Below are 20500 nucleotides of genomic sequence, written 5' to 3' on the forward strand. Positions count from 1 at the left end.
ATATAAGGCGTCGTTCCAATCAACCTACGAACACAGAGGACATCGTATTTGGACGAGAAATATGCGCTGTCTCCGAATGGTTCTCGCGTTTACTCGCAAAAGGAAACAAGTTGTACGCACTAACTAGTTACGAGTTAGCAGAGACAGCGAATAGGACAACATTTTTCCACGCACCTCCTAGGTTTATGTTACGATATAAAGCACACGAGAACGTAAGGAGTTAAGACTCTTTTATTCGCTTTGATGAGTAGAGATAACTTTAGAGGCTTTCGTGCGTGTTGCAGGTTCTGAATTTTTCACTGAGATCTGTAATTTCAGACAGTTTCGAAGACCTTAGCAGTGCTGAGAAATCCATAAGGTTGAAAAGCTTTCCGTGATATTTGAGATTGCAGAGGGTCTCAAAGATTTGAAGAGATCGAAGAAAATGAAGAAATTGAGAATCCTATAAAAATCATTTAAAGATCGATCAAAGATTTGAAATACATATACGGCATTCCAGATCGGAGATTTTGGGATATTTTGAAGTTTCGAGTGCGCTGTAGCTTCGAAACTTTCTAGTGGTAGTTGAGGTTTCAGAGGGTTTCAAAGATTCCAGTAGTATAGGGTAATTGAGTATGTTCTAAAGGGTCTGAGGTTTCGAGAGGATATCAAGAGTATCAGTGGTTCTAGATGCTAGTGAAAATTTTGGGAGTACCAAGCACTTTAAAAAATCGATATCAGTTTTGAAATTTGTATTATAGAGAGATATCGTCCAAAGTAGACTATATTATAGTTCTACAAATATCCGAGTAGACGCAGGGTTCAGTCGAATAACACGTGAAAGTGGAAATAATGTAAATGTAAAAAAGAGAAAAAGATACAGAGTAAAATTTGTTCACAAGACGCTTCATTTCCAAGAAAAAAGAATTGAAAATTTGTCACACGCATGTACTACACCGATTTTTAACTAAACATATTCAAACTTTATTTTCTTGAAAATGAAGCTTTAAAGATTTTATTCTACATTTTTTACTTATTTTTACACGCACAATGACCATCTGTCGATTACTTAATCCTACCTAATTTTCAGACTCGATTTTATTGAAAAATAAGCCGAAAATGAAAAAGTTTTATTCTATATCTTTCCCTTATTTTTACACAAGGAATCACGGTGTGCTCGCTTTTACATCTCATTCAATCGGACCCTGTGTATGTCGACCCTGTAATTTCTTTTACGCTCTATCACCGACATTTATTCCCAAATATTTCTATACTTTCCTCTTATAAATCTCGTTTATTTCAACTTTGTTGAACTACAATGATTTTATAGTTAACACAACGCATACTTATCATGTACGAAGCTTCATGTGCCGGAGTTTAATTACACGATGGAATGCACCGTACACAAACTTGTTTCCTGTCACAGTATATAAACTTCATTGAAGTTTCATGGGCTGGCCGCTCTCAGAATGAAAGGAATGCGAGCCGCGCATCCGGTATGACTTGCCACTTCTTTCGTTCCTCCTCTGTCCAGTGATCTCAAACTATCCGAAGACTGGCTTGCCCCGTGATCCAAGGATGACGTCGATGTTCCGAAGGGGCACGATCTTTGCTACGTTCTTCCTGTCGTTACTGGGCGGTGGGCTGGTTTGTGCTGCTCTGGTGACGCAACATTGGGTCGAGGCGCGACCCTTAAGAACTCCAAATCCTCAAGAAAGTGCTGGCAGAGTTCACTTCGGCCTTCTTCAAGGAAAGAAGGAACTAAACGTCGCTTATGGCTGGAGGACATATCATATCTCTGGTAAGTTCTTCCAATAGTTCTTGAATGATGTACATCGACTATACATATAGTTATAAGTATTAGGATACTCTTTGATATCTAACTGTTAACTAGCAGGTATCATTGGGCTATTGGGCACCGTGATAATTTAGCTTTAAAGTATTTAATATTGGAGTTTTCAATTGAATTGGATCTTATTACTAATCAACGCCTCAGAATAGTCATCCAATGTTCTTTGAATGGCAACCATCAGGTTCATATGAGAGAGAGGTAAATTATGTCTACAAGTGTAGGAAAAATCTATAATTATTAGTAAAGTATTACTATATAGTTTTAATGAAAAAATTCTATAAAAATATAAATACATACTATAAATGGAGGAACATTTGCGACGTTGTTTAAAGAGCCACTAAGACTCTTTTGATTACATGTATGGAAAATTAATATGAAGTTACTAGTAAAATATGTCAGTATAGTCCTATTGAGACAGATAGGTAATGAAAATTTGTGTGATTAAAATTTTTAATGAAATGACAGGAGTATATATGTTTATATACTATTATTCTATAAAAATAATTAATCTAAAATTAAACGCAACAAGTCTCTGGGAAATACTTTGCGGTTATGAACGTGGTCAGCTTCATTAAACTATTCGACTTTAGCCAACAACCACCACATGGCTTCTAACCATCGGAACCACTTTCTGTTAGATAAAGCGTCACGGTTAATGGATCGGATTTTACCTTCGTCCCTGAACTGTTAACACTCTCCATTCAAGGATACCATCGTTTTCTCTTCCTACTACGTATCTTCGTTTTTTTTTTCTCACAACGTGTTATATTTGCTCCACCGAGCATATAGCTATTATGTTGCTTATACGACAGCAAATGCATTACCGAGTGGTAATTAAACGCTTGAACTCCTTTCCGTGCATTTAGTGGTTTCTGCAGTCTTTCATACATTGTACTTTAAACCGAAGCTTCCAGGTACAGAGGCTATTATGTACTCTACGGTTTCTGTAATCATTAAACCATTTACAGTTGCGTTCCACTAATGGATAGCTGCGTTTTGGTATTAATAATTATCTTAATAGCTTTCAATATCGTCGTTCTACAAAATGTTTCATGCATTTCATTTTTGGAAGTCGAAGGTGAAGAAAATATCCTGCCTTTTATGGGAGAACAATTATCAAAATCCAATATATCGTCGACTAATTCTACGTCTTGTTAAAACTATCTCTTCATTTGATTTTCAGATTTTCGTTATATATGTTTTTGCCATCTTCTTGAATATTTAAAAAGTTATGTATCTACATGTAGAATAATGTTAGATAATTTAAGTAAATATTGAATTATCAATATATAAATTATACATCAGTATCAAAAATCTAGGAATATATATTAATATCTGTGAAATTATAAATATCAATCAATTACAAACATATAGCACGAGCCCATGTTTCATCTGTAAATCGAATTAAAGAGTAATTTAAGTAATATAGAACTAGTCAACAGTGTATGGAATTCCAGAATTGCTTCACTGTGAGAAACAAAAAGTGTAGCTCATCACATTTGTCCCATACTATCTTCTTTTTCCTACATTAAAATATTTTCTTTTATCCACTGAGTAACAAATTGAAAAAATCAACAAAACCTTGTTTGATTTTCGCTTGTTTTTTCGTAATCGAGTAACCGAAGGGTTTTTCAAGCATCTAGAATGCGAGCTCGTATTGGGTATACGTGATTGCTTGCCACGAAGATTACCAGGAAACATCGGTGCTATTTGCACAATTCAATTTACGATGAAGTTTATGATTTAAAACACTGACCACGTAGTTTTTCAACACGACCGTGTACTGGACACGGACACTGATCTGTTAAATTATTCAATCTGTTCACCGTTGGCTAATCTGAGTTTCTGACGAGTTTCTCACCAACAACGCGTTTTACATAACTTTCATTCGACGCAAGGAGGGTGATCTTATCTTCGAAAGAACAACCAATCACGACAGTCTGTCTCTATTATCTGTGTGCTACCTACAATGACACCAATCGATAATCAATTGTGATTGTAGCAGTATATATTTATCCATATACTTATCTTTATCTTACCTCGATCGGTATGACTTTATTATTCAACCACTTCTCTAAAACGTTTCAGATAATTGCCCCGAGAAGATTGGAAAATTCTGTACGTAATTTATATCCTGCAGCTGTCATCCTTGTGTCTTTATCCTGTTGATAAAACAAATAGAATAGATATATACTAAGAAGACCAAAAAATCCTGCATTCAAGTCATGTTTAGAAATCATGGATAGCTCAATAGACTTATAGAATAGATTGAAATGTACACATAACATTTAATTTTTGCTAAATGTCGTATTTGTGCTTTTTTTGTCTGATAAGCTAAATCGTTCGCATTATTGAAGATCCTGTAGTCCATGAAATCTATGTTGTCTGCTACTATGTAACACATGTTTTACTGCATTTTTTAAAATGGTTAAAATAAATTACATATATGGATTAAAGAATGTTGAGTAATGTGAACAACTTATTGTTACATAGTATTTTGTAATTAAAATAAAATTTGCAAAAGTTAAATGTTATGGCGTATGATATATTTTAATCTGTCGCGATTGAAAAGTAAGAAGTATATAAAATTCGGGTGACAGTGCATTCTAAAATTTTAGTAACGTGGGTCATCGATGACCATCATTGCCAATGGACGCGTTAACGAATCGGAGCCTCGATCGTGTAACACGGTCGAACGAAACTAATCCGAGCACGCCGATTATCAAATAGTAGATTTATGGGAGATACGCGCGACTCTGCCGTTCACCATCTCCCACAGAAATCGCGTGCAGGTACAGTTATGCCGAATGAGATTCTCCTGGTCTGGCCAACTATCCGGCAGAATTTATGGTCCCAGTATCACATTGGGTACCTGAAGCACCGGAGAATCTCCCTCCATGCGGTTCTCCGCGACGATAACTCGTCCACTGGATATTATTCCAGGTTATACACATTGGTCGAGCTGGTGGAATCAAAATCTGATGTACTCCTTAGAAAATGAGCCGTTCACCAGAAACGATAATACGTAGCATGTACATATAGCGATAGTAATTTGCTAGCTAGCTAGTTAAATATAATTCACGAGTGAATTTCTGGACTAGTTAAATTCAAATACAGTATGCAGGACAGCCTATTTTTACCTATAAGTGATACTGAAATAGGAGCTTAGAAGTTACATATTGAACAAAGCAAATTAATTAATATGTTTCTATTGATATTTCTACTGCAGACTCAATGGACGTTATCTGTCCTTCCAATTGAACATAAATTCTGAAGTATTAGCATTTATAGAATGAAATGGGCCAGTCTGTCTAGACTCCTTTTTGAACATTCATTTTCAATATTTTTACCATAGAGATAAATAAATATGTGTCAGGTGAATTCATACTTTGAATGCTGAGAGAGAGAGAGAGAGAGAGAGAGAGAGAGAGAGAGAGAGAGAGAGGGCAGCGTTTTGAAAATATATGAACCAGCCAATATTGATTGTAATAAATCTGACATGAAATTTCAAATATTTATTAACAAACAAAAAAGGTACAAAAACTAGCTAAACATAAACTATGGTACACATTTTGACACAGTTTACTATAATAATAAATCTATTACATCCATATTCATGTACATATACGTATAAGAATATCTATCCAGCCAATATTAATTTCAAATATTTATTAACAAACAAAAAAGGTACAAAAACTAGCTAAACATAAACTATGGTACACATTTTGACACAGATTACTATAATAATAAATCTATTACATCCATATTCATGTACATATACATACAAGAATATCTATCTATACATACATATGAGAAAAATGCTGGAAATGCGAAGAATTCTTGATTCGTTATCTATCCATGATTTTTCCCCAGCTTCACGGCCGAATTCGAATAACAAGAGTGTTCATAATGCTCGCGTGTCTTGTCATCCTGATACTGAAATCGTTATTGCCGGAGGAAACTGTTATCGTGCCATAAGCGGCGGTACAATGCCGGTCGAGCACTCGAGCGAAAACATCCGTTCCCCCCTAGCATCTTACCCTCAACGTGGACTCAGCCGGTATATTCACGTAATCCATGGGGTACACTGTCCGCCAGCTGAAACATTTGAATAACAATTTTACGGGCTCACCGTGTATAACGGTTCGTCTCACGCACTTCGGTCTCGGCATAATTTTCGCGGCAGACCGGACGCAAAAACTTGCCCAGTACCGGCGAAATGGTATATCCTCGTTACTTTGCCTGTTTATGGCCTAAATTGGTTCCTATTAGATGGTAGATAGTCGCTTACTTATTTTTTATGTAAAGCTATACCTATTTGTATTTTAGGCTTTCTAAATATGTATTTCTATATTGCAATTTATAAAGGAACATACATATTGTACATTTGCATTTTAGGTTAGAAAGTTTGACGTGGAGGTTAGGGGTCTAAAGGGAGTAAGGGATTTTGATAGAAACTTGAATTAGATAAACAAGATCTAAAATTAGTCAGCTGAGGAAAAATAGTGAATGTAAATTTCCTTTCAAATTTAACCTGGTTACAGTAATCAGAAAATAGTTCTGCAACGTCAGATAATATAAAGGTATGGTGATATTTTTTTTTATCTAGTTATACCTATATCTGAAATTTTCATTATCTTTTTTTCTACAAGTTTCGTATTGGACGCTCGATCTACAGATCCAATTTCCTCGTAGCATTTCCCGCCCGCCTCGACATATTCGTTTCTCTCAGCAACCATTTCATATTGCATTCTCGATCTGGAAGTGCAGTATCTTTTTTTGCCCAGTTTCTGTTCGTTCACAAAATCTTCACCGTGTAACAAGAACTTGATATTCTGGTCTCGATCTTCGAAGAAGTCTGATCTGTAGAGCAGCTAATGAAGACTGAAGGATATATTTCATCTAGTGAATTGTTATACGTATAGAATACTGGAATTTTTTAACGGGATAATGTTGTTTAATATTTTTGATCGCAGATCATTTGTAGTTAACTTTCGTTTAATGCTTTTGATTATAAATAATTTGTAATACTTTTACGATGTGAAGGTTTTAGAAATGCTTTGTGTTACGATGACCGATAAGTTTGATGTTCAATGTACACAGTGCATATCTATGGAAATCGGAGAATGTAGCAGAACGGTAATTGCACTCTCATGGCCAAGCAGTTTGACCCAGTGGCAGCTAAGTGTAGAGTATCAACCACATTGCAATTCTTATTACAGATGACTCTCTCTTCACAGGGGCAATATTTTCTTTATCACCTTCTCGTATTACGATTCAGTAATGACCAGCTACGTATCGAATAACAATCTCCTGTTGAAACTGTACATTGTGGACAATTTCTTATTCAAGATAGTGACGTCTACTTTTTATATGAATCCTCGGATCTATCTTTACATTATATACAAAATATTGTACAATATTCAAAGAGATATATACAATGTGTAAGAAATATAAGTGTAACGAGAATCGTAACGTGATTCTACTCACTTCCAGATCGAGGGAGGTTCGTAAGAAAACGTTGATGCAAATGCGGCCATGATCATGAAAAATCCAAGATTAAATTTTTGTTTATTGGAACGTGTTCCTCCCATTACAAGTGACGAAAGTCTCGAAGGAACCATAGATCGAAAACGATTCTTTCTCCCTATCTAATCTGAATCTTTGAGTAACATGAATGATATAAATCTTCAAATAGCTCGAATAATTCGAATTTCAGTTAAGCCAAATAATTTAAATCCTTAAGCAACTTGAATAATTCGAATCTTCAAATGACTTGACTAATCTGAGTAATACTTCAACGCTACTGCCCAATTCCGCGTATATGCGTGTGAAAGCAGTTATATAGATGGAGCCAGCGTGGAATCAGGTTCAGCCGTCTCTCCCCCGATAAGAACAATGACATTGTTGGCACGCGTCATGAGAAACGTTTCTCTTTCATATAGCCACGGAATGGTCCCAAAGGGACACACGAAGAACACGTACCGGTTCGATCATGTATGTAGCGATAGTCGCGTGGCGTGCACGATCAACCATCATGTATAGTTACTATTTAGCTTGAAACGTGAGGTCAATAACAGCCTCTTCGTTTTATTGTACCTGCAACGGGGCAGCCATTGGTATGCGTGACGCAATGAAATTGGCGTAATCATTTATTAATTCCCTCTCCGTTCCTCTTCGACTATATAGTCCATTGATAATCACGAAAAGAATTAATCGCGCTGATGCACGCGACTAGCATATTCTCTTTGATCATTCGTCGAACGTGCGCTTAATGACAAAGGCCAATGGCATTTATTATTTTTTGAATGGTATTTATCTCCTTCTTTCTTTTTGTCAATCGTAGGTAATAAATTTTTCAGCTGAATTCTAACCTTCTTGTGAACCGTAGGTTCTTTATTGGTGGAGGAATTCACGAGATGTTAATTGCTGGAATCTTGTACTTGGAAATAGAATGAAGAATTTGATGTAAAGTAGATTCCTTAAAACGGAGGAATTTTAAATCGATAACGACCTTTCTTTTAATACTAGAATATTTGGAAGCGTAGTGTGCTTCTTAAAACGTATTAATAACTTTCATTTTAATATATATTTCAGTATACGATATAGATTGGTAATTTTAATGTTAAATAATCTATCTATTAATTTCTATTTTATATCGATAATTTATTAACGTCTACGTTATATTGATAACGTATTAGTTCCATTAGTTCCAGTCATTATATATATTAGTTATTAGTTCCAGTGTAGTATTAAATGATCTTTTACTCTATGTCGATTCTCTGATCTTTTAAAAATTTTTTAAAAATTTGTCGGATGATATAAGAAGGTTAAATGAAGAACACATTTTATCCATTTATTAAATAAAAATTCTTCAAAATGGAAAGGAAGAACGCAAGAAGAAAAAATTCTTTCTTGTCGCTGTATGATTAATGGTTTGGTGTCAGCGGTTATTTAAATTACTTAACAGTAGAACAGACAGCCGTAAGAGTCTAGAACTGTCTGACACGGTTTTAATTCGTTCCCGATGGAGATTTCATCAGCGGCAAAAAGTTTTGCGACACCCACGCGCAAAAGAAGCGGTTGAATAAAGAAATGCGGCCCGAGGGAAAGATTCCGTGCGCGAGAATAGCCGCGACGGTTGTAACAATAGGAGCAGAAACTGGTTTCTGAGTGTGCAAAAATCCACGACCGAGCCTCGTGGTCGACTTTCACGTGCTCGGGCTACGTCGTATCATCGACTGTTCTCCGGATGCTGACCACGGGGAATATTAAAACCCTTTTTCCTGGAAAACTTTCACGGCCAACGAAAGTCCTGGATCACATTTCATCTAGTTATAATTATTTTTATAAATTCCTTTTTTAGAGCTGTTCTAAGATTGGTACTTTAAGATTAAATGAAATGTACGGTGCATTTCTTCGTTTCTTGTTCCTTATGTTTGATAATCTTGAATTTGATTTTAAAGACACTGAAAGTCCTAGATTATATATTTCCTTGCTTTTGTCTGGTCATAATAATCTCTGTACACTTCTCTTTTTGTGTGTGTTCTACAAGGTTGGTACTCTGATCTATCAACTTCCAATTTCTTCCCTTGAAATTATACAATTTACATATTTTAATTGATCTTCTATGGATGTTGATTTTTTATAGATATAAAAAATATATTTTTGAAATATGAAATATATAATATTAAATATATTTCTTGAATTAAAAGGAATCCTCCCTTATGAATAGTACAAATTTCTTTTCATGATTCCAAATCGAATTCATTATATTTAATGGATTAATGGTATGGTTGAACAAAGAGTATTTTAATAATTACGGATTTAGCCCTCAAGCAACCAAAGGTTACCAAAAATTACTTCAATATCCCACTTATTATTATTAGATTAGATTGTTTTAGAGAGAAGATATTTATTTGAATGATTCTTTTCACCTACATACCTACAAAAATCTTTTCCTTGTGGCTGAACAAAATTATTAAGGCAAACTACTGTAATTGAAGAATTTATTCTTTATTAAGGTAAAATATGGTCGTTTTGTGTGCTGGAACTGAGTGCTTGGAGTAAACGTCGAACACAAGAAAGGGTGCAGCTCTTGAGAAATTCCTCGGATGTCCTTTCGTGGACGCAAGTTGTTAACTTGGCGATTCACTGAGAATCCCGCCCGCGGCTAATTAAATAGTCCGTTATTTGCGATGCAATATAACTTGAACTAGCCAAAGCAAGAGTATTTACTGCACGCTTAATTATTCATTACGTACCACGATAGCTTCAGTTTGCACGTCAACCCAAAGTGGGATTCGGTTTGCTGAGAAAAATTGAACTCTGAAATGCATGGAGACTTTTTCAACGATAATAATGGACCCCGTACATTAATAATATGCTAATGAAACGTTGATTAATGATAATAAGATTTTATTATAGCAATTATAATAATTGATTTGTAGATTAGTTTGGTTTTTAACATACTTTGCTCTAATTTGATCGGCTCGATTTTATTAACTATTTGCAATTTAATTATTTCTTTTTTTCTAGGGAAATTAAACACTCTTTTTTTTAGTCTACAGACTTTTTGCTTGTTATTTTGTTATTTTTAATTATAATTTGATAATATAGAAAATATCGCAGTATTTAAATGCAAATGACTGAAATATAAATGCGAGATAACGAGGTCCGCATCGTTGATTTTTACTGCTGCCACTAGGAACGTTGAAACGCTATTATTAAAGTTATCGCATAAAAATAATCGTTTGTTTCGTTTCAGTACCCCAAATGATCAAGCAAGATCCGACAGTGATGTCCTGGGGACTGTGGATCAGCACTCTAACAACAACCTCGGCTGCACTTGTCACCGCTGGCCTGGCTGCTCTACTCGCCGTTTTGAACACAGCCACTTCTCCTAGATCTAAGATCCTTTCTGACCCTGGAGTATATTTTATAAATATCTTAACACGTACGTCGATGAAAGTATTTAATTTCAAATACTTAATACAAATAAATTACTTTAAAGTTAAAGTAGCAAAGAAGCAATCTTTTTCAAAAATTAAATAAAATTTATCGTATCAGTACATCAGAATATTATAAAAAATTCAAGATATTAACACAATTGCAATTTGAAAATTGGTTAAAATTCATTGGATCAATTATATTATAATACGTAAAATTTGAAATAATAAGCTAATTGATATTTGATTCAGTACTAATGTGCATGGCGAGTACGAGTACTTGGCTGGCGCAGTATTACACGAAGCTATACTTCAACGTGCTTCCAAAGGAGGACATTGATAATATGTGGACCAGCGAAGGTTCTGCCGAGCTTGGTTATTCATTTTGGTAAGAGACTTTTCATTCTTCTGCTCGATAGCATGCTTGCATTCACAATAGAAATCCTCAGTCAAGCCTCATCGATGATCTCTCGCATTTTCGTAGTTGTTTGCAAGTTTTATGCGCGCCATTCGATATTGTGAATGTTTTTCGATTTCCAGTAAAAGTCCAGCCTTTTCAAATAACGAGCGGTGAATGCAAAGTGTGAAACTTGCAGCTTTGTAGAATACTATTCAATTTAAGTTAATTTATAATTTGTAGTGTGAAGTATCTTATCTTTTAAACGTTCAAATTATTTTACTTTTATCATTCTAAGGATTAAGAAAAGAGATATGGTTATTGTCAGACTACAAATGTTTATGCATTTATGAAAAATTTAAATTTGCAAAAATTTACACAATATATAAATCAATAATATATACACAATAATACTTTATCTAAGTGGCATTTTTTAAATTGTATTCATAAAAAATATAAATTTGCATAAAGATCTACGATCTACTTGTTATTTCTGCATGTATTAATACGTTAAGGAAAGTGTCCTTGAGAATTTAACTGATTTTAGATATGTAGTTATATCTAATGTAACTTTCCTTCTTCTAATCATTGTTAAGTTACAACAGTCAAAGCGTAGAAAAAATGAAATACAGAAAATTATTTAGGTTTCTAGAGGTATATTTGAAATTTAACCTCTGAATTTTCTCATTCCATTGCTCTTCTTTCAGGCTGGTTGTTTGTGCTGGTGTGGTGCATTTAATCAGCATAGCATTGGTAGGCTGGGGCTCAGGACGAGACAAAATCGAACGCCTGGAGACAATTCCCGCACTGGAGGAAAAGACCGCCGCGGCAATAATGCTGTATTGAATCCCAAGGCTCTTGAGACGAGGACTCAAAGACAGAAGAGATCCATTACAAAAATTACACAGAGTGCTGCTCATATTTGTTAGCGTGTGTCGAGGCAACAGGAGTCGATTAAGCAGAGAGCTGGCTACGATATTTCTGCTATTCGAGAAAAGACAAGTTCCTAGATGTTTGTTAGCATACTTAGCATCGTAATGTAAAAAAAAAAAAGGAAGAGCAAGCACGTTAACGGTATTACCACTTAAATCGTGTTAAAGCTTCAGTGTGAAATTTGAAGAATGTTAAAGAAAACCTTCGATTTATATAATACAATTATTGTCCGATATTCGGATCATGAATTTGTTGAAACATTTAAGAATAAATGAAACGCGAAATCCAAACTAAAATTTCACTAAACCGAGTGCAAAGGTGGAAACACGATTTTTGTAACGATCTGATCAGAATGTAGTTTCCGGCTGAACGCTTTTATTTAAAAAAATATGACCGCGAGCTTTTCAGACCGCTGAAATTACCAAGAGTGGAAACCAGGCCATGTAATTGATCGTTTCTACACGGAGTTATGAGCTTGCACCGTAATATTGCGTGATTCAAAACATTTTGAACAGTTGAGTACGCGTGTGACAAAGTGTATACTATACATGATGAACTATATCTATATTTTCGTGTAACAATTTCGAGAAATATCAGATATAAATATATACGTATACCTATGCGACAGTGCATCGCGATTTGTTTTATTATAATAACAGTACATTTCGGCCATCGTCATTGAATCACGTCGGTCGATGTCTTCTCTAAATATCTTCATTGTTTTTTCTAATCTTCCTTGCGTTTGAAATATCTAGTTTTATACGCGCATTTATTAATGCTTAAATTAATCTTCCTCCCTTTTTAGAAACTTCTAGCCCTTTTCTTGCGTACAGTATGATTAACAATTAGAATTATAAGAAGGGTAGTATATATATTTCTTGCCGTTTAGGTAAATGAAACAGAAAATAGATAATAAATAGTGTGTTCATGTTTTCTATCTGTACGTTTGTCGGCAGCGACGAAAAAAGTCAACTTAACTCAAGATTTCATGAATATTCTGTTCATTAAGTTTCATAGGTTGTAAATAGAAACGGAGTTTGATACTCTGTAGTGATTTATTTATTACGTAGTATCTTAATTATTAACTATATCATAAATGTAATAAAACAATTAAAAAGACAATACGGATAAGATGCGTAGATCTTCATTTATACCACAATAAAGAGGTCTGTCCTTATGTTTTATGTTTCAAAACTTTGTTGCATTATTATATAATGCTAAATATCGTTGCTTCGGATGAGCGCCGAAGATTACTTTATGTAGATTTTTTAACCCTTTGCGGACGAGTGTCGGCAAATAGCCGCCTGAATCTCTTCACAGTTTCGGACAGTTATTTTGAAGTGGACGTTTATTTTTTCTGAGCGATAATCTTAAGCATATTTATGCAGAGGTATAGTAAACTAAACAGTATTATGTTTTTGATGAAACAAAATTATAGATCTTTAGAAATCTTATCTCCCGTTTAATGTAAACTGCAGGATACATGCAGGGTGATGGTCGAGTCAGAACGAATTTCAATCTTTCAATGGCATTACCAGATGAATCAGAAAGCTTTTTATATATTATTTATAATACCTTATACACGATGCCTAAAAGTTCCAGAAAGAACATGTTCGATAGTGATAGTAGTGATGAACATTATTTTGAACCTGACAAGATAGAAGACGAAGACAATGCTTCAGACAGTGGAAACGAACTCCGTTCAACAATGAATCGGCTCAGACGTTTCAATATTTCTAGTAATAGTGACACTGATGATGAACTAAATATTAATGAAAATAATACAATCCTCAACAACGATTAACGCAAACGTTCAACGTGTATATTTTTTCAACTGTACGCGAAAATACCTCTCGTCCACAGCGACGCTTGCTCTTCAAGCGGTCTCGTCCGCAAAGGGTTAAAATCACACGATTTGTTATTTCTTTCGTCTTTTTCCAAGGAAAAGGTATCACGCCATGTGTATCGGTTTTATAAAAAAATTGATGTAGCAGTTAGGATACAAGAAAATTTCATTAATTTCTTGAGACTTTTAACCTCTGCCATCTATTAACGCCGGCTCACCTGTGACCATCCATCGTCTTCAGGCGGTCGTCTTCTCTCATCGTGTTTTGGTGGAAGTCTATCATCTTTAGTATCATCTCGCCTATTAATTTAAAAATATTTAATAGCATACTCATTTCAAAATTAAAATTTGTAAAATTAATTTTTGAATTAATGAAAATATAGTCACTTTTCATCGCGTCTCGGAAAGTCTCGAGGCGAATTTTGTATTGTATCGCTTTTATCGCGCCAATTTTGACTACGCGTTCTACCACCGCCACCGCCGCCACCACCTCCGCCACCACCACCGCCGCCACCACCTCCACGACGATCAGGCATTCTGCCACGATTACGAGGTCCATCAGATAACGGATCACGTGGAATGTCACGCATCTGTAAAATATTGTTAAGTAAGTTGAAAGTATGTTTTATTTATGATTCGGTAAAGCTTTTATACAATTATTTTATACTTACTGGACGTCCATCCATTCCACGATCTTTATCTATCCGATCCCTTGTATCATCCTTATCGTAATCGTCTTTTCTCCATCTCTCGATGGTATCTTTCTTCGGTTTATCGTCATCCCTTCGCCATTTATTATCTTGTCCCTCTCTCGCGTCCCGTCTTTTCCAGCGAGTGGATTCTTCCTTCATACCGTCATCTTTTGCATCAACAGGACGACGCCATGACATTTCAACTGTAATCAAATAAAATGTAGATAATATCATATTATCATATAATCATATAATCCTTAAAGCATGTTTGAACAATAAAGCGTAGAAATGCACCTGGCCTTTCTGGTATACGATGACGTTCTCCACCTCCTCTCCATCTGGTTATTTCCTTGTCCCTTTGTCTCTCCTCTTCTAACTTTCGTTCTATTTCAGCTTCTCTAGCCCTAGTAATCTCTGCCTGTTTTTCAATCTTAGCTAGACGTTCAGCTTCCCTCGCTTCTTCCTCTGCGCGTCTCAATCTCTCTTCCTCTTCTCTCTTAGCTCTTTCCTCCTCCAAACGTCGTTTCTCTTCCTCCTGTTTAATACGCAATTCCTCTAGACGTCTTCTTTCAATAGCTTCAGCTCGTTCCTTTTCCCATTTTGCTTTTCTTTCAGCCTTACGCTCCATCTTACGTTTCAGCAATCTGCTAACTCTCTCCTCGTTCAATACTCTCTCAAATTCTTTCAACTTCTCTAAATAAATACTCTTACGCTCGGCCAAAATTTTCGCTAAGAAAATATCATGATCCTCCTTCATCCTTGCCATACGTTCACGAGTAGCAACAGCCTGCTGTCTCTCCTCAATGGCTGCAGCAATTCGTTCAGCTTCCTGTTGTTCCCAGCGTTGTTTAGCTAATTCCATTTTTTCTTCGACTGCTTTCTCTAGTAGTGGTATTTCTTCTAAACGTTTAGCACGTTCCAGGTAATCTATTTTCTTCTCCTGTGACTTCAATTTCTGCTGCATCTCCCTACGTTCTTTCTGCAATTCTTCTGCTTCTCGAGCTGCAATTTGTTCTGCATCTAGTTTCTTGATTTCATCTTCATCCAATTTCTTCAGTACCTTCTGACCATGACTAGTTTGAGATATCTGTTGCATCTTTTCCTTCAAATGTCTATCCTTGATTTGTTGGATTTCACTCTGTTGTCGCTTCCTCTCACGTTCTTCTCTCTCTTGTTCGAGTCTCTTCTGCTCTGCTAACATTTGCTGCCTCTGGAGCTCTTCCTGCCTTCGCATTTCCTCTTCCTCACGGACTGTATTAATATGTTCAATATATTCTTTTCTTTCTTCTATAATCTTGTGTCTTCCTAGGATTCTCTGGTGTTCTTTCATTTTGGTTTCATGATAATGGCTTACCATGGCAGAACGCAATTTCTCTCGCTCCATCTTCTTCTTATTCGGATTAATAATATTGATCGCTCGATGCAGCACGGTGGCCATATTTACAAGTTGACAGCGAATCTGTTCAGAAGGCATTGCTTGTAACACGGGACCATCGGGATGATCTTCTCTCTGAGCTTCCGACAAATCAACTCCAAAGTGCACACACTTCTTTCCATGACTAATCCTTATCTGCATGTCGTTGTATCTTACACAATCCACCAGCAGACGTTCTAGATGGAAGTCTGTCGTAAATTTGGCGAGTTCCAAAAGCCTAGCGAATTGTATCGTTTGATAAACCTGCGATATTTGATGAACCAGACGTACAAGTGTTACATCTTGTAAAGCTGGGACATACTGAATCAATGGACTATTTTCGTCTGCTTGTAGCGTTTGAATGACAGAATCTACTCGGCTACATAGCTCCAGAGGATGAAACTCGACCTCAAGCCATGAATACAATTCTTGCAATTGTGGTGATGCTAAATTAACAATGTTCAAGCGAACAATGTCTTTAAGCAAGGAAACTCTCGTTGGTGGCTGAGTGAGTCCTAGAAGTGTAGCAAGTTTCTGAGCTTTCTCTAATGGACTCTTGTCTGTTTCTATAAAACGATCAAATTCAGGGTGCGCTGATGGCAGTGGGATAGATAGGGTGGCCAATAAGACACGATTGGCCATTCTCTGCTGTTCTTCCAAAGACATATTCTTTTTCATTTCGCGGGAGAGTTGCAGCAATTTAAACAATGCGGCAGCATGGAATAGATAGTTACCTGCCTTCCAGAAAACCATGGCTAATTTCTGGTAATAGTTGGCCATGGTTTTTGGTACTGGAAGTTTCTTAGATAAATTCATCATACCATGTACATCTTCGGAGGATTTGAATGCTTCTTGCCATAGCTCCATTTGTATTGCAGAATCAAGTTGATTCAAACGCGTTTCCAAATTTAGCTGTTGCGTCTCCGCCCTGTTCATGGAAACGTTTGAAACTAGCGCCGGTAGTTTACAAATCTCCTCTAAGTGTTTGCGTAGTTTTTCGCACAATTTACGAAATTCAGTCTTACGATTATATTCAAGACAAAACTGGAAGGCCATACGTGCGATATCATGATACAACGTTTCAACATGAGCATTGGTTCTTAATAATTCTAAGCACTGGCAATAAGATTCCCATAGAAATTTCACCCATGGCGTCAGAATAGTGCGATCACTTCGATCTTGCGCATCTTCGCCACTGACTGCCGACAACAGTATGCTTTCAGGCGTGGCTAAGTTATCAAGATCATCTATATCTATAACAGCCTGTTGACTCTGTTTCCGCGCTTGATTCGTTTTTTCTTCTGCCATGCGTAAGTATCCACGTATGACATTTTCTAAACTTCCAACATTTACAGATTGGAACATATTTCGATACTGAAATAGGCCTTCCTTTGCTATGTGCGATTTCTTCAGCTCCACACATAAGTCCAAGTATTTGAACATTATCGGTTCCAATACCGATTCTGACCAATTGTATGTCCATTTTTTATTGCGGAAGACTTCTTGCAAAGTATCTAATGCTCGGGCTGGCTTGCCTACTTCAATGAATTCTGTCACAAAAAAGAAAGGAAACATATGTTTTTAAATTTTTTCAAAGATAATTAATCATTCTGCTTTATAATAATTCACTGTGACATTTTCATTATAACCATATTAAAGAATATCTGTCTAAGAATAATTTATAGCTAGTGTTTATGTAACAGAACAAATAAAGAGATACAATAATGTCAAAGTTAGGTCAGTGTCACGAAAAGACATATTTAAAGAACATTTACCACATAAAGCTTTTTATGTTCACATAAAAAAACATATATTAGACAACATTATTTAACATAAACTAATAAGCTTTGTATTTCAACAAACATATATAAAAGAATAGAATATTATATTTCATTCGGAATCATAGTATACTTTCTATTTAAGACTCTAACCTTTTGCAACTATTCCGTTCTAAGTGCATATGGTTGGACAAAATTAATATTTTAAAAAAGTCAAATGAGACGTGACTTTAGCCATATTGAATGTTATATGACAAGTAGGAAACGCCACTTATGGCGATTAACCAATATTGTAAAAATACGGTTAAGTAAAATGATATGGATCGCAAAATCTTTGGATGAACGGAACGAAAGAATTTTTGCACCTCTAGATTAAATAGGTATCGGCCATAGTCATTCTTGTTACGAAATAGTTATACGAACCATTTGCTCTTTTCAGAGCATTCTCAGGTCTTTGTCCATATCGCGCCATTTCTTCACGGAATATAGTCGATTTCAAACCATACACGCTATCATAGGATTCGAAAAATTTCTGTGGAAAACCTAGGATATATTTTCTTTTAATTATACGACGTTTATCACGGCGTACCTCGACCGCGTGTACCGGATGAAAGGCGGAAACTACGGAAAAATGGCTTCCTGTAATATGCGAGTCAAGACAATTCAACTAAATTTTCCAACACTTTAAAAATAAACAATATCTCTAATTAAATTATTACAAAAAGCATTTTAGTTAGTTTATCGTTTTTTCTTATGAAAATTATGAACTTTTTGTTGCTGCTTTTTCATTAATTACGATTATTCGTAAATAGTAAGTAGATTTGGCACTAGATGTCGTGAAGATCTATTTTTAATGTTGTCCCTGAATTGAATGTCCATTCCATTAGAATTAGAATCTTTTAAATAATTTTTTAAATCATAATCAAGATAAATTAAGTGGTCGAAATTATTTATTGGATTATATTACAGTTACGTATTTACAAAAATATATAAAATTACAATAAAAACAAATTTTCAGCTACAGCTAAGTTGATTAGAAAATTTTCTACTGCTGATGGTAGATTCTTTTCTTTCAGCGTTTGTGCTGATACCATTTTTCTTCCGTCAGGTCCTTGAACTACCGCCAATGATTTCAACTGATTCAACAGGTCTTGAGTTTTGTCATTTATCTCGGATATTATTTGGCTTTCTATGTAGGATTGGTTTTCGCTTAGTTGGATCATGAATAGAGCTATTTCTTTATGCGTTTTTGTCATTGTTAGGCTTTCTAGAAAAATTAATAGAATTAATATAATATTTATTAAAGTAACGATATTTTAAATATCTTTCTTTACCTTTTGCATGTGATGCGACTGTAATCTCTCTAGCTGGAATATTTACAAGTAGATCAAATAAATCTGTTCTTGATGAAATGGAACTGTTTCTACAGCCAGCAATGTAGTGTGAAAGACCCTGAAAAATATTTAATTATTAGGGTTATAAGATAATTTTAAATAATGAAATGACAGCTTGTTCAACATACTTTTAGTTCTGCCAATTCATCATCGATTAGATCAATCCAAGGAAACAAATTATCAGTGACTTTACGATGCTTCATTAATGCAGGAAATATTCCAATCCATTTTAAAAGTTGTTCCAAGCTATGATGATAGACTACAATCCGTTTTTTCAAAAGAAGAGCAGTGTATATCAAGATTGTTTCCAATTCAAATGTTTTAATCATTTCTCTGACATTTGTGTTGTTTGTAAAGCAATGGCTATTAAAGTTATCAGAAACAAATGTTCCATTTTCTTGAGTAGAACATGATCCTTTTGTAAATACCGAGAGATATAACTGTAGTATTTCTGTTGGCTTGCCAGTCTTGCAATACATTTTGCTGAGGACTCTTGAAAGAACCTCATATTTCCTTGGATTAAAGTCTTTGGCAAACAAAACCAATGCAAATTGCTTTACCTGTTCCAAAGATAACTTTGAAGTATTTTTATTATATTCGTATATAATTATTGTAATGTTACCATTTAAAAAAAGCATGTAACTTACTTTTGGTAATTTATCCGAATCAAATACTTCACTACAGTGTATATAGAACCAATCGTATTTGTGTCTTGAGAATACAAATACTTGAGGGGAGTTGTGTTCTACTTCTAAGTTACATTTTCTTCCAACAACTGCTTTTTGAGATTCTGAAACGATTGGATAAGACCAGGTCCATAATATATCACCGTTGGAATCTTTCTCAATTATGCTACATGAGAGTAAATCCGTAAGAGGTGCCATTTCGAAATTATGTTGTCGACAGATGAATCCATCAAACTATGTTAAAACGAATAGATGCTAATTCGAACCGACAATTTTTATTGAAAAATGTTAATGTCATATTATTATTTACACTTAGATACAAGTGTTCATGTTATGTACTTATATAAAAATTGGTCTTGTCAAGTTTGACGTTTCGTGAGGTTATGTTTTACAAAAGGGGTGTGTTAATAAGACGCAAGCATAGACCGTCAAGTGCTGCCTTTTGCGGTAGAATATGAAAATACAAACATTTAAAAAAATTTAAATTGGCCAGTTTGCAATTTTGTAACTCAGTGAAAGGAAAGTTCTTTATTAGTAACGAAATTTGATTTACAGTGAATAGTGAATGTTTGTGGTGATTA

At 35.1% G+C, this 20500-nt stretch overlaps 3 protein-coding genes and 1 long non-coding RNA gene across 8 annotated transcripts in view; 1 reads left to right on the forward strand and 3 right to left on the reverse strand.

Moving 5' to 3' along the window:
* The first annotated feature begins 1635 nt into the window (after positions 1 to 1635).
* Positions 1636 to 13240, forward strand: LOC126878139 (uncharacterized). 2 transcript variants are annotated; one of them, XM_050640680.1, is made up of 5 exons: positions 1636 to 1780; positions 1877 to 2029; positions 10599 to 10787; positions 11032 to 11167; positions 11884 to 13240. In XM_050640680.1, the coding sequence occupies exons 3-5, from the start codon at positions 10607 to 10609 to the stop codon at positions 12020 to 12022; spliced, it is 456 nt and encodes a 151-aa protein (XP_050496637.1). In that variant the 5' UTR covers positions 1636 to 1780; positions 1877 to 2029; positions 10599 to 10606; the 3' UTR covers positions 12023 to 13240. The 2 variants fall into 2 exon arrangements, with proteins under 2 accessions (XP_050496637.1, XP_050496628.1); XM_050640671.1 differs by lacking the exons at positions 1636 to 1780; positions 1877 to 2029 and adding an exon at positions 6268 to 6414.
* On the reverse strand, positions 2036 to 10592 carry LOC126878274 (uncharacterized). Of its 2 annotated transcripts, XR_007695623.1 has the most exons (4): positions 7322 to 10592; positions 5639 to 5929; positions 3871 to 3993; positions 2036 to 3795 (listed from the first exon to the last, which is right to left on the reverse strand). It is a non-coding gene; the product is annotated as an uncharacterized LOC126878274 (long non-coding RNA). The 2 variants fall into 2 exon arrangements; XR_007695622.1 differs by lacking the exon at positions 7322 to 10592 and having other exon boundaries at positions 5639 to 6070.
* Positions 13241 to 14065: 825 nt separating the features above from the next.
* Positions 14066 to 20500, reverse strand: part of LOC126873164 (eukaryotic translation initiation factor 3 subunit A) — a 41200-nt gene continuing 34765 nt past the window's right edge. The window contains exons 1-5 of one of the 2 annotated variants that reach the window (XM_050633808.1): positions 18263 to 18475; positions 14942 to 17611; positions 14627 to 14850; positions 14343 to 14545; positions 14066 to 14255 (exon numbers count right to left, since the gene is read on the reverse strand). In XM_050633808.1, coding sequence (XP_050489765.1) covers positions 14159 to 14255; positions 14343 to 14545; positions 14627 to 14850; positions 14942 to 17611; positions 18263 to 18311 — 3243 coding nt within the window. In that variant the 5' untranslated portion in view covers positions 18312 to 18475 and the 3' untranslated portion in view covers positions 14066 to 14158. Of the gene's footprint in view, positions 14256 to 14342; positions 14546 to 14626; positions 14851 to 14941; positions 17612 to 18262; positions 18476 to 20500 lie in introns of those variants that run through there. The other variant, XM_050633893.1, reaches the window with a different exon arrangement.
* LOC126876312 (DENN domain-containing protein 10-like) lies at positions 18772 to 20318 on the reverse strand. 2 transcript variants are annotated; one of them, XM_050639173.1, is made up of 4 exons: positions 19881 to 20318; positions 19362 to 19808; positions 19174 to 19291; positions 18772 to 19106 (listed from the first exon to the last, which is right to left on the reverse strand). In XM_050639173.1, exons 1-4 carry the CDS (start codon positions 20115 to 20117, stop codon positions 18835 to 18837), a joined length of 1074 nt encoding a protein of 357 aa, XP_050495130.1. In that variant the 5' UTR covers positions 20118 to 20318; the 3' UTR covers positions 18772 to 18834. The 2 variants fall into 2 exon arrangements, with proteins under 2 accessions (XP_050495130.1, XP_050495183.1); XM_050639226.1 differs by having other exon boundaries at positions 19362 to 19793; positions 19881 to 20316.

This window comes from Bombus huntii, chromosome 1 (genome assembly GCF_024542735.1).
Source record: "Bombus huntii isolate Logan2020A chromosome 1, iyBomHunt1.1, whole genome shotgun sequence".
Classification (NCBI taxonomy): domain Eukaryota; kingdom Metazoa; phylum Arthropoda; class Insecta; order Hymenoptera; family Apidae; genus Bombus; species Bombus huntii.